Genomic DNA, 13,930 nt, shown 5'->3' with positions numbered 1-13,930 from the left:
CGAGCGGCGAAACCCGGAAGTAACCCTTTCCGGTACTTCCGGGTCGCAACCTGAAAACGCTCAACCTGAAGCAAATGTAACAAGAGGTATGACTGTATAGGGAAGTTAGGAGCAGCTGGGGCTCCTCCACCTGGGAAGGGAGTCCATCTAGGAGAAGGAAAACACTGATCCTAAACCTCCACTGCCTTGCGGGATATATTTGGGAGAAGAAAAGCTACAGAGTAAATCATACAGAAATTTGGAGTAGAGTCCCTAAGACAGTTGGATGGCGCCTTGAGCACCTCCTTCCGGAAACTTCTGCAGCCAAGCTGGTGCCAAAATATTGCTCTGCTGTCCTTTGGGCCGCATCAGAGAGAGGGGGACTTGGTTTAGGGTTGTCATACGTCCAGAATTTCCCAGACGCTGCTGGGATTTGGCTGTCGGAAACAGTACCCCGGCGGAAATCACTTTAATGTCCGGGGGAATCCAGCAACCAATGTCGGAAGTGTAGATTTTGGTGAAATTTCTTTAAAATAGCTCAAAAACACACAAAAAAACAACTTGGGGAGGGGGAACTCAACAACTTTTGTGCCTGAAATACTGTATTTTCCCGTGTATAAGACTATAAAGTAAAGGTAAAGGGACCCCTGACCGTTATGCAGAAACAACAAATTATCTCTGTGGGTTGGTATAACACTTGTAATGCAACAATGAACTATGCACATAATGGAGATATAAAAATGTGGGTTAATATAAAAGATGCAGAAGGAAAGGATTAACAATAAGACCCACAAAGGGGAGGAGGGAAGTCCAAGGGATTCTCTGGAATCTTGTTCTTATATATTATGCTATTATGTGAATGTAAATATTAATTTGGAAAATCAAATAGAAAAAAAAATCTCTCTGGTTGTAAGGGAAGGGGGGGGAAAGAAGGGCTTCTAGGTGGCCTCTTTCACCGTTTTCTCAGGGGAGAAAAACTGAGGAGGACCCAGCAGAGAAATGATGCTTCAGGTGCAATAATTGCAAAGCAGTTGGCAGGCAGGGGAGGGAGGGAGGGAGGGATAGAGAGAGAGGCAGCCTGGTCCTCCAGAGGTTTCCTAGAGAGGCAGGAAGTTCTGAAAGTGAGGTGGAGGTGGGGGAAGACAATAGGGAGCCCCCATTCCCTGGACCTTCCAGGCAAGGAGGGAAGAGGCCTGGTGACATTCCTTGGCCAGGAGGAAGACATGGTGCGGGCAGGTATCCTGCATGGGGGGGGGGGGCAAGAATTGGCCTTTCTTTTCTGGGGGTGGGACATAAAATTTCCTTCCTATTGAAATCACACACACCCAAGCCAAAAATAAAAACAAAAACGGGGGGGGGGGGGCGGTTCTGACCTCTGCAACCCAGAGGTTAGGGTAGCTCAGCCGGTTAGAGCATGGAGCTGGCAGACCGCAGGTTCGATCCCTGCAGATTCCTGCATTGCAAGGGGGTTGGGCTAGATGACCCTGCGGACCCCTTCCAGCTCTACGATTCTGTGACCCGCTTTTCTCCCACAACCACCAATCCAGCAATTTCATCTCCCATGGGAGATGGGGAGACCCTCTGATTGCAGAGGAAGCAGCATGGGCGGAGGAGAAAAAAGAAGAAATTACGTCGCCGCCTTGCAAAAAAAAAAGGATTATCCAGTTGCAAAGAGGCCCCTTTCCGCCCCAAAATACATTGATTGCATTGCAAGATGTTCTTATCTCCGTCTGAGCTCTGTCCAATCTCTGTAGGTGCTGCAGAGGAAAGCTGTTTTTTTCACACCCGGGACTTCCAACGGAAACAGACACACAGGATTAAAACAACTATCCCCTTCATCCTTCTTTGTCTCCTTTCCAGGCAGCAGAAAAAGCTCCAGCAACACCTTCTGGGTCTCCTCTTTACAGTGAAATGGGAAGAGACTCTACGCAGCCCGCTCAAGTAAGAGATTGGGGGGGCCCTTTGTGGGCTTACTTTTATGGGATGCATCTCTGAAGACCCTTGCCCATGCATTTAAAGCACATGCCCTTCCCTTGAGTACTATGGTTGCCGAATGTCCTGGTCTCCTCCTTCTCCTCCTCCTCATTTTATCATTATTATTATCATTATTATCATTATTATTATTATTACCCTGCCCATCTGACTGGGTTGCCCCAGTTGGAAGGCACTAGTGAATTCCACTAGTTTGCTCACCTGGTCCTTTTGAACCACAGCAAAACAAAAGTAAAGAAAAGAAACCCGAATCATTATTGTTATTCTTATTTTCATCAAAACCTCCCTCTCCTCCTCTTGCCTTCTGTGGCAGGAAGATGTCAAGGCTGCCCAGTGTAAATCCTGGGCAGTTTTGCTCAAAAACGGACCATACATTGCCAGGCCGCGTACAAGGTTTTTGTCATTAATTTACAAGGCCCTCAAAGGCTGCTTTATCCCTTATATCTCTGCTTGACCACTGAAGTCTTCAGGGGAGTCACTGGGGTTTTCCCCCTGACTCAGATGTGTGGCTCGGATGCACCAGAATTACAGGCCCAATCTTGTGGAAATCCCTTGCAGTTGAGGACAGAGTTGAACTCCTTCCCTGTTAAGGTTTTGGCACTTAACTGAATACTTTTTTATTTTGGCAGGTTTTTTTTTTAAATTGAACTCCTGATTGTATAGTTTAAGTTCATGTTTTAGTCTTGCTGCATCAGACGACTGATAAAGTGGCATGCAAACAGTCTAAAGAAATGATGCAATTTCACAGTAAAAACATCCAACAGAAACAATTTCTGGAGAATTTCCTATTAAACAATTAAAAACGATTGCATTTCAGACACAGTGACGGATAGGACTCCCATCAACTCCTTTTGCACAATAAATGGTTTCTGCTTCTACGTGGATAAGTGAGGCAAGATGAAATCGTACCTAGGACTAGTTAGCAGGATCAGTTCAAACAAGGGTAGAAAAACAGAACGCTAATTTGAACCAGTTGCAGCTTAATTGCACAGTGTATACAGTGGTTCCTTGGTTCTCAAACTGAATGCATTCCAGAAGTCCGTTCCAAAACCAGAGCGTTCCAAAACCAAGGCGCGCTTTCCCATAGAAAGTAATGCAAAATGGATTAATCTGTTCCAGACTTTTAAATACAACCTCTAAAACAGCAATTTAACATGAATTTTACTATCTAACGAGAACATTGATCCATAAAATGAAAGCAGTAAACAGTGTACTGCAGTCACACAATCAATCAATCAGTAGCTGAACTGGGTTCCACACAGTCATAAAAACAAACAAAAAAGAGCAGCAAAAACGCAAAAACAGGCAGACCTCAGCATAACACTCAAAATGGAAGCATAAAACCCAAAACGGAAGTGTGGCACTCAAATCAGAAGCGTAACACTCAAAACGGAGCATCTTCGGCCTCCGAAAAAAGTTCGCAAACCGAAACACTTACTTCCGTGTTTGCAGTGTTCGGGTTCCAAGTTGTTTGAGTACCAAGGCGTTTGAGAACTGAAGTACCACTGTAGTATCTTTTGAATTGCCTGCATTGCTTCCCCTCTCTTCCGACTCTCCTTCCTTGGAGGTTTTTAAGCAGAGGTTGGCTGGCCAGCTGTCCTGGATGCTTTAGCTGAGATTCCTGCAATGCAGGGGGTTGGACTAGATGACCCTCGGGGTCCCTTCCAGTCCAAAGATTCTATGATTCTATGAATAACTTAAGGGACCTGCTGGATCAGGCCCCTCTAGTCCAATATATCACTCCTACAGCGGCCAACCAGATGTCTTGAGGGAAAGCCCAGAATCAGGACCTGAGTGCAACAGCGCTTTCCCTCTGCTCCTGAATCCCAGTTTCCAGGAATCCAAGTGAATCTGCATTCAGGTCCCGCTTCCTACACACATCTGGTTGGCCACTGAGAGAACAGGATGCTGGACTAGACGGGCCTTTGGCCAGGTCACGTCTGCTCACCTGCCCGACTGCCTGTGTTTGTGTGTGTGACGAGACATACCTTCTTTTCCACTTTAGGCTCCTGCGACCTTTGAGGAGGTGGCTGTGCATTTCTCCAAGGACGAGTGGACTCTGCTAGATCCAGCCCAGAGGGCTCTGTACAGGGAAGTCATGCTGGAGAATTATGGGGAGGTGGCCTCTTTGGGTAAGCACCCCCCTCCCCGTTGCCTTTCTTGCGGCCTAGGACCCACGTACCTACGGGACCGCCTCTCCTGGCATGCCCCGCGGAGGACCTTAAGGTCCACAAATGACAACATCTTGGAGGTCCCAGGTCGCAAGGTGGTTAGATTGGTCTCAACTAGGGCCAGGGCCTTTTCAGTACTGGTCCCGACTTGGTGGAACGCTCTGTCACAAGAGACTAGAGCTCTGCAGGACTGGGGAGCTGGGCTTCTTTTTCCCCACAGCTGGAAATCACTGGAACTACCTAAATTGCATAGAAATCTATTTATGTATGCTACTACAGCAGCAAGAAAGTTGCTTGCCCAAAAGTGGAAAGAAACAGAAGTCCCAGCAGGGAATATGCAGAAATGGCAAAACTTACCGGAAGAATAAGAAATCAAGATAACAAACTTGTTATAAAAGAACGGAAAAGGTTTGTTGAATATTTATAGATAAATTGTAAACAGATAAAAACACTGGTGGATAAATAAATGAGCAAGTTAAATGAATTTGGATATGCAGAGAATAGAAAAAATGAATTTAAGGAACCGCAGAAAGAGGGGGAAGGAAGTCAAATTTTGAAATGTTAAATTGATTGTAAAACTAATGAAATGTATAAATTTGAAAATATATATTAAAAAAAACTAAATAATAAAAAAAGGAATGGAGGGAGACCGAGAGAAACAGATGGGTCAGGCTGGTGAAGAAGGCAGGGTGTCTCCCACTTCTGCCATTATAAGCTCCCCTCCCCACTGGACTCCCATGACAAGAAGAGGTATGAAGAGGGAGGAGCAGAGACAGTCGCATCCGCGTAGTCTCCTATTGCTTGGGAAGAACCTGGGGCCAAAGGAGATTCAGGCAGCTGTGGGAAGGCGGGAACATTCAATCTCCTCAACTGCCTCATAGGGGCAAGACCTACCGAAAATAGTTGCTCTGCTCACTAGGCCTGCACAGACTTTTTTTCTTCTAATCAAGAGCTAACTTCCGTGTTGTCATGGGCCAGGAGTCGGCTTCACCTGCTGAGCAGCAGCCTGAAGGCGAAGTGACTCCACCTGCTGTTCATCAGCCTTCTTGCACCTGGTGTGAACCAACTGGCTCCAGCTTTCTTAAACAGGGTTTCTGGCCTCCGTCAGTTCCTGGAAACCACACACAGCGTCTCACTAAGAATTCTAAACCAGCAACCGCCAATCAGACTGCACATCACTCCAGCCCCTCCTCAGCTGTCCATCAAAGTTCCCACAGTGACAGTTAAACCGACTTGCACCTGACCAGAGAGAAGACTTCCCCCATCAAACACATTGCAATAACAAATTGACAGAATACATTGCACAGTTTAAAGAAGCAGGTTTTCTTCCCAGTCAATGATATTTGTATTTTTGAGCCCTAGAAGGAAAGGGGAATACTCTTTCAGACCCCTTAACACTCATTCTGTGCACAGGAGGGAGTCAGCCAGGCTGCATCCAATTATTCCCACCATTGTTGTTGTTGTTTAGTCGTTTAGTCGTGTCCGACTCTTCGTGACCCCCTGGACCAGAGCACGCCAGGCACTCCTGTCTTCCACTGCCTCCTGCAGTTTGGTCAAACTCATGCTGGTAGCTTCGAGAACACCATCCAACCATCTCGTCCTCTGTCATCCCCTTCTCCTTGTGCCCTCCATCTTTCCCAACATCAGGGTCTTTTCCAGGGAATTTCATCTTCTCATGAAGTGGCCAAAGTATTGGAGCCTCAGCTTCAGGATCTGTCCTTCCAGTGACCACTCAGGGCTGATTTCCTTAAGAATGGATAAGTTTGATCTTTGTGCAGTCCGGATTGATGTAAACACGCACAGTAAGAGATAACTAGGGAGAGCATAAGGGGAAATTAGAAAATAGATTTGAATTGGCTATGCAGTAATAAAAAGATATAAAATAACTAACTGCAGAAAGGAGGGGAGAGAAGTCAAAGGGAATTGGATTTATTGGTTATTACATTAATCCCTCTAATGTTTTTATCTGTTTACAGTTTATTTGTAAATATTCAGTAAACCATTTCCATTCTTTTATAAAAAGTTTGTTATCTTGATTTCTTATTCTTCCAGTATATTTCACCATTTCTGCATGTTCCCTGAGTTTTTGTATCCATTCTTCCTTTACTGGGACTTCTGCTTCTTTCCACTTTGGGGCAAGTAACATTCTTGCTGCTGTAGTAGAATACATAAATAGATTTCTATACAATTTAGGTAGTCCTGTTCCTATGATTCCCTCCCTTCCTGCTCCATCTTCTGCTTCTGGACTGCTCTCTGCCACAGCCTCCTCCTGCTCACTAAACCCTGTCACCTCTCCAGCTTCCGACACCTTCTCCTCCCAGTCTTCTCCCTCGGACCACCCATCGTCGTCCCACCACCAATCCCTGGGCTCTGAGCCTTCTTCCCTTAGGGGGTTAACCCACTGGTGCTTCCCATCATTTCCCTGTATCCAATGATGGCACTACCTCTGTCTTAGGGGGCCGGTAACAGAACCAGTCTAGTCTGAAATTCTGGACTCCTAGAAGGAAAAAAATATTTTCTTCTTCTTCTTCCATTCAAGATGGGCCTCTGATTCTTCAACCTCTTCTCATCAGCTGGCTGGAAGGAGAGGGAGAACAATTTGACCCGGAGCAACTGGCAGGTAAGTGTGAGGGTGATCTGGGGCACGGTTGTTACCTTGCCTGGTCTCTGTGGTCTTGTTTTGTGTTACCCAGAGATTGTGTGGTTTTTTTCTTTAAAAAATGTTTAGGGGGTACTCTCATTTTGACTCAAGAAAATCACCATTTTATAGTTCAAATTGGGGGAAATAAACACAGTAAGTGGACAAAAGCACAAAGAACATGCATTACCTCATATTACACAGCTGACAGCTCACAGTAACACATCCACATTGGCATGAGGTTGTGTGCACTAACATCTTCCCGATTCCTCTGCTTGCTGCTTTTCCTAGTCATATTGAAATACCGCCCTTCAATGAGGCCAAATTTTCATCAGTAACACACCACAATGCATCCACATTCCACACTGCTTCACACATTAAACGCTCGCTTCCGCCTGAGACTCAGGAAACACTGTGACAGGAAATAAGGCCGCCATCGGGGGTAGCATCAGACCTGACGATTCGCCGTGCTAGAGAAGAAACTTTTTTTTTTTAGATTCACAAAATGCTTAGTGGTGTGCGTACCCTGCACCCCCCCCCAAAAAAAACCCACTGCTCAGAATAGCCTGAGGCTAGATGCCTTGACATGGGACGCCGGTGGTGCTGTGGTCTAAACCACAGAGCCCAGGACTTGCCGATCAGAAGGTCGGCGGTTCGAATCCCTGCAACAGAGTGAGCTCCTGTTGCTCGGTCCCTGCTCCTTCCAACCTAGCAGTTCGAAAGCACGTCAAGTGCAAGTAGATAAATAGGTACCGCTCCAGCGGGAAGGTAAAGGGCATTTCCATGCACTGCTCTGGTTCTCCAGAAGCAGCTTAGTCATGCTGGCCACATGACCTGGAAGCTGTACGCCGGCTCCCTCAGCCAGTAAAGCGAGATGAGCGCCGCAACCCCAGAGTCCGCCACGACTGGACCTAATGGTCAGGGGGACCTTTCTTCACCCACTTTGATTCCTCACAAAATCAAGGGGTCAGCATTGCAGAGGGTTGGACCTAGATGCCCATTTGAGTCCCTTCCATCTCCACAAGGCTACGATTCCATGAACTGCGAATTGAACCCAGAATCGTGGCTTGCATCTCCGAAGTCAAGCAGGATGACGTGGTTGCCATGCAAGGAAACGGCATGGAAAATATTACCCTGCCATCTTTTTTCTCTCGTTGCCTGTGCAGGTGGAGGGGAAACTTCCATGACGTGCTCAAGGCTCTCGCCTCTTTGTCACCGGGTGGAAAGAGCTGTTCTGCCCATATCTCAGGTAAGCAAAGCTCCTCCTATCTGTGGCAGAGGCGATCCAGGAAAAGGCTGCTCCCAGGGTAAAAATAAATGACTTTTTTAAAAAATCAGATTTAAATCAGATTTTTTTTTATTTTAATTGGATTTTTAAAATAAAATGCTATTGGAGGAAAAGTCTTTCTAAATATAGTTTTCTATTTAAGTTGCATTATAGTCCAAAGGCTATTCATCAGGAAATAAGGATTTGTTTTAAATTTCTCTTGTGTGCTAAAACTCAGTCTGCTTTTTTTTAAAAAAAATGTTTAACCATATCAGTTAACAAACATGCTATAATGTTATTGTTTTAGTTAAATAAATTGTTATTAAGGAAATGATTATTAGGAAATGATTATTTTTCTCCTTCCAATAAAATACAGCAGAAAAGTTGCCCAAATATGAACAGTTAACTTATTAAACCTCACAATAATTTCATAATCATCTATGTATAATAGTATAACCAAATCAGTAATTTTAGATATAACTGCAATAACTACCCTGTAAATTTATTATTCCAAAAGTTAAACCTTTATCTGGTTGTAAATATTAAGATTATACCAGCAAGAATGAGTCTTTCTGTAAAAAAATGATTTAAATCAAGTCTTACTGGCTAGTGATTTAAATCGTCATTTTAAACAATTTGATTTAAATCAAATCCACCCTGGTTGCTCCTCCCATTTGCTCCTGAGGCGGGGCTATGCGAGTGGCCCAACCAATCAGAGCAGGCCACAAAGAGAAGGGCAGTAGCCCCTTGGCACAAATCCTGGCAAGCAGATGCCAGCATCCTGTGTGGCAGATTTGTAGGGTAGATGGGTCCTCAAATCAATTTCTTCTTCCTGCCTCTGCATGGATTCTTGTTTGAGTTGGGTTATTTCTTTTTGCTAAGGGCAAATCAGTTTGCTGCTGTTGAGAAAACGCATCCTTCTTTTCCCAGGGTTTGGTCTCCTTTGAGGAAGTGAGTGTCTCCTTCGCCGCAGAGGAGTGGGCTCTGCTGGATCCAGACCAAAGGGCGCTGTACAAAGAAGTCATGTTGGAGAACTACAGAAATGTGGCCTCTCTGGGTGAGGATTGTAAGGGGAAACATGGAGTTGGAAGGTGTCGACATACAGAGGGCTGGGAGGCCAGCTGATAAGCCCCAGCTGTGCCGTCTCCTTCCATCGGCCCGTGCTTCGACGTAAATCAGCGACCTGGACTTGAGAAGCCAGGGCACGCTATTAGCAGAGTGTATAATAATAATAATAATAATAATAATAATAATAATAATAATTTATTTATACCCCACCCATCTGGCTGGGTTTCCCCAGCCACTCTGGGCGGCATCTAACAAAACACTAAAATACAATAACCTATTAAACATTAAAAGCTTCCCTAAACAGGGCTGCCTTCAGATGTCTTCTAAAAGTTTGGTAGTTATTTTTCTCTTTGAGATCTGGTGGGAGAGCATTCCACAGGGCGGGAGCCACTACCGAGAAGGCCCTCTGCCTGGTTCCCTGTAGCTTCACTTCTCGCAGCGAGGGAACCACCAGAAGGCCCTCGGTGCTGGACCTCAGTGTCCGGGCTGAACGATGGGGGTGGAGACGCTCCTTCAGGTATACTGAGCTGAGGCCGTTTAGGGCTTCAAAGGTCAGCACCAACACTTTGAATTGTGCTCAGAAATGCACTGGAAGCCAATGTAGGTCTTTCAGGACCGGTGTTATATGGTCTCGGCTGCCACTCCCAGTCACCAGTCCAGCTGCCACATTCTGGATCAGTTGCAGTTTCCGGGTCACCTTCAAAGGTAGCCCCACGTAGAGCACATTGCAGTAGTCCAAGCAGGAGATAACCAGAGCATGCACCACTCTGGCAAGACAGTCCACGGGCAGGTAGGGTCTCAGCCTGCATACCAGATGGAGCTGGTAGACAGCTGCTCTGGACACAGAATTGACCTGCGCCTCCATGGACAGCTGTGAGTCCAAAATGACTCCCTGGCTGCACACAGGTTCAGTCTCTGATTGCTGGGGGAAAGCCCCAGAGAGGAGGAGACACAGATGGCTGTGGGGAGGCAGGGACTTTAGTCTCGGCAACTGATTTCCATGGAGGAAGACCACCAGGAAGGAGGTGCTCTGCTCATTAGGCCTGACACTCAGCCAAATCTGTGGTGATTGTGTCTTTGCTAATAAAGTGTTAACTCCTACTTGGAACAGTGTGATTTACTGCTGGCTCGCTCTTTGACAGCAAGGCAGATGCCCTACCACATAGCTGTGCCCTTTCCCCTCCTGATACCCGGTCCACTTGTTTCTTCCTTTTTAAAAATCCATTGTCTTCATTCCATTTGCCCTTTGGGGTGGGATGAAGGTACAAAACAGGCCACGTGGTCTGGGATTTCTGGACGCGCAGGTCACAAGTGCCATAAATATTTGTTTTCTCTCTCTTTTCTTAATCCCATGAAGAAGGTCCTCTGATGCCCAAATCTGACCTCGTCTCCTGGCTGGAAGGAAAGGAAGAACTGCTGGCCTGGGAGGAGCCTGCAAAGAAGGAAGAGTGGTTTTTCCAGGAAAAATTGACTGGTAGGTCCTCAGATGAAAAATACCAATTTGAGAAAGAGAGATCTGTGCCCGGTGAAATTGAGTGAAGGAATCATCCAGAAATGAATTTGTGCGATTCTCTCAGATATTGGCAAATGCAAAAGATAACCTAGCACGGTGCGTAAAGGGAAGGATTTTGGAGATTGTGAAATAACAAAAGCAGCTAGTCCTCAGTTTCTGCCTTGAAGCCCAATCATGTTTTCTTTTTTTCGTTTCCTTTTCCCAAACAGAGGATGGACTTGGCTTTGAGAATTATAAGGAGCAATCTGTGGCGTCGTTGGAAACAGCTAAGCAGGAAGCAGCAACAGAGGCCTTTGGGACGCGAAGGGGACCTACGTATCTTGAGGGAAATGAATCTTCTCCTTCTTTGCATGATGATTTTCATGAAATCCTGAGCGTATATCTACCTCGCATGGGGAAGAAGTGCCCAGTGTGTGGGAAGTCTTTCAAAGATGAATCGAGCTTGAATAAACATTGCAGAACCCACACAGGAGAAAAACCATATCAATGCCTGGAGTGCGGAAAGAGCTTCAGTGGTAGCGGAAAACTTACTAGACATAAAAGAAGCCACACAGGAGAAAAACCTTATCAGTGCTCTGAATGTGGAAAGAGCTTCAGTGAGAGAGGAACACTTATTAGACATCAGAGAATCCACACAGGGGAAAAACCTTACCAATGCCTTGAGTGTGGAAAGAGCTTCAGCGACAGCAAAACACTGAATAATCATCAAAGAACTCACACAGGAGAGAAACCATATAAATGCCTGGAGTGTGGAAAGAGCTTCAGCTACAGTAGCATCCTGAATACTCACCGAAGAACTCACACAGGGGAAAAGCCATTTCAGTGCCTGGAGTGTGGAAAGAGCTTCAGTCGGAGCACCCACCTTTCTGCCCATCAGAGAACTCACACAGGGGAGAAACCATATAAATGCCTGGAGTGTGGAAAGAGCTTCAGTGTTAGCTCAAACCTTAGTTGTCATCAGAGAACCCACACGGGAGTGAAACCATATAAATGCATGGCGTGTGGAAAGAGCTTCAGTGCTAGCTCAAGCCTTACTTTACATGAGAGAACTCACACAGGGGAGAAACCGTATAAATGCCCTGAGTGTGGAAAGAGCTTCAATCACAGCTCAAATCTTACCTCACACCAGAGAACGCACACAGGGGAAAAGCCATTTAGGTGCATGGAGTGCGGAAAGAGCTTCAGCCAGAGCATAAGTCTCACTGCCCATCAAAGAGTCCACAGTGGCGTGAAACCATATACTTGCCTGGAGTGCGGAAAGAGCTTCGGCAACAGCAAGACGCTCACTACTCATCAGAGAATCCACACGGGGGAGAAGCCATACAGATGCGGTGAGTGTGGGAAGAACTTCAGCGTCAGCTCAAGCCTTACTTCACATCAGAGAACTCACACCGGGGAAAAGCCCTTCAAATGTGCGGAGTGTGGGAAGGGCTTCAGTCAGAAAGCCCACCTTTGTGCCCATCAGAGAACTCACACAGGGGAGAAACCTTACCAGTGTCTGCAGTGTGGGAAAAGCTTCAGCCAGAGCACGAGCCTTAGCACACATCAGAGAATTCACACAGAGAAGAAACCGTACGAATGTCTTCCGTATGGAAAAAGCTTCAAGAAGAGCTCAGATGTTTCTTCGTATCAAGGAAGCCACACAGGACAACTTTGGATATATGGCCCTTTGCTTCAAAACCAAGACGATGGTGTATTGCCTATATTCTGTCCATCTGGCAAGGAGACAGATTTTGATGACAAACTCCTATGTTTCATTTAAAAGATGAACAATGCAACCATTTGACTCTTGGTTAGGTGCTGTTTAGTCCCACGGGTTTGCAGCTTTCTGTGTTTGCTAGTAACAAAATCTGCCTCTTGCCTTCATCCTCTGCCTTGTTGTTGTCAAACGTTGGAGGCAAAGTGGTGGCCGTTCTCTATGTATCTTGTTTTAAGAGGATTCTGATGAGGCTCTGAGCAGGCTGTCCTCTGAAGGGAGGCTAAAGCAATTTTTAAACTGGAACAATTTTGGAGAACGCTGGAAAAACCCTCGTACGACTTTCTTGCTTTGTTTTGGAACTCTTAACGTGTAGTGGGGAGCTGTTCATGTAAGATAATCTACAGCGGGGAGTGATGGTTTCGGTGTATATTCTAGTGCCCAGTCTTTTCAGAATTGTTAATAAAGTTTCACAACTATGATGCCAGTCGTTCAGATTGTGACCGTATGGCAGGGTGGAGGAACTTTTTTTCATTGTGGAAGGTGGAAAGTGCTTTGGTGATAAAAGGAGCACTTCCTACATATATAAAAAACACAAAAGAAACTCACAACAGGTTGAAATATTTTCAGTGTGTGGAAAAAGCTTTAGTCAACACCTTACTGTACCCGAAAAAGCCCATGGGGGGCGCTATGGAAATGTATGGAGCAGGGGTCAGCAAACTTTTTCAGCAGGGGACCAGTCCACTGTCCCTCAGACCTTGTGGGGGGCCAAACTATATATGGGGGGTTGAACGAATTCTTATGCCCCACAAATAACCCAGAGATGCATTTTAAATAAAAGGACACATTCTACTCATGTAAAAACATGCTGATTCCCGGACCGTCCGCGGGCCAGATTTAGAAGGTGATTGGCCGGATCCGGCCCCCAGGCCTTAGTTTGCCTACCCATGGTATGGAGTATGGAAAAAGCATCAGCCAGAGTCAATGCATTGCTTGAAGGTCCATCAAAGAACCATTTCAAAGTATCAAAGATTAAGATGATCATGACCATGAGAAGAAAGGGGAGGGCAAACTTGATGAGCAATAGGTTTTTGCTACAACTCTTTTAGTGCTTGAGATTCATGCAACTGCAGCTGTTGAAATAAAAACTGAACTTGCTTTCATGGCGTGTCTGATCACTGATAAAGAAGAAATCGCCCACCCTTTATTAGAAATCCTAGCTTTCAAAGTTTTGAATATGCACCCTGTCTGCGGTCTGGAGACACATCTATTTATCCCAGAGGACAGGATCACACTTCAAAACGACCTTGACAGATTAGAGAACTGGACCAAAACAAACAAGATGAATTTTAACAGGGAGAAATGTAAAGTATTGCACTTGGGCAAAAAAAATGAGAGGCACAAATACAAGATGGGTGACACCTGGCTTGAGAGCAGTACATGTGAAAAGGATCTAGGAGTCTTGGTTGACCACAAATTTGACATGAGCCAACAGTGTGACGCGGCAGCTAAAAAAGCCAATGCAAATCTGGGCTGCATCAATAGGAGTATAGCATCTAGATCAAGGGAAGTAATAGTGCCACTGTATTCTGCTCTGGTCAGACCT

At 45.7% G+C, this 13,930-nt stretch overlaps 2 protein-coding genes across 3 annotated transcripts in view; one reads left to right on the top strand and one right to left on the bottom strand.

The window, feature by feature from the left end:
- LOC310837436 (uncharacterized protein) overlaps nt 1-13,930 on the bottom strand; it is a 103,154-nt gene that overhangs the window by 43,069 nt on the left and 46,155 nt on the right. The window lies entirely within an intron of this gene.
- On the top strand, nt 1,102-13,487 carry LOC310837343 (uncharacterized protein). 2 transcript variants are annotated; one of them, XM_083723769.1, is made up of 8 exons: nt 1,102-1,215; nt 1,844-1,920; nt 3,977-4,103; nt 6,682-6,762; nt 7,947-8,029; nt 8,978-9,104; nt 10,473-10,589; nt 10,838-13,487. In XM_083723769.1, exons 1-8 carry the CDS (start codon nt 1,203-1,205, stop codon nt 12,388-12,390), a joined length of 2,178 nt encoding a protein of 725 aa, XP_083579895.1. In that variant the 5' UTR covers nt 1,102-1,202; the 3' UTR covers nt 12,391-13,487. The 2 variants fall into 2 exon arrangements, with proteins under 2 accessions (XP_083579895.1, XP_083579896.1); XM_083723770.1 differs by having other exon boundaries at nt 1,112-1,215; nt 1,840-1,920.

This window comes from Podarcis gaigeae, assembly GCF_964106915.1.
Source record: "Podarcis gaigeae genome assembly, chromosome: 2".
Lineage (NCBI taxonomy): Eukaryota > Metazoa > Chordata > Lepidosauria > Squamata > Lacertidae > Podarcis > Podarcis gaigeae.
Note: the sequence above shows the minus strand (reverse complement) of the source record. Positions and strands in the feature narration are given on the sequence as shown.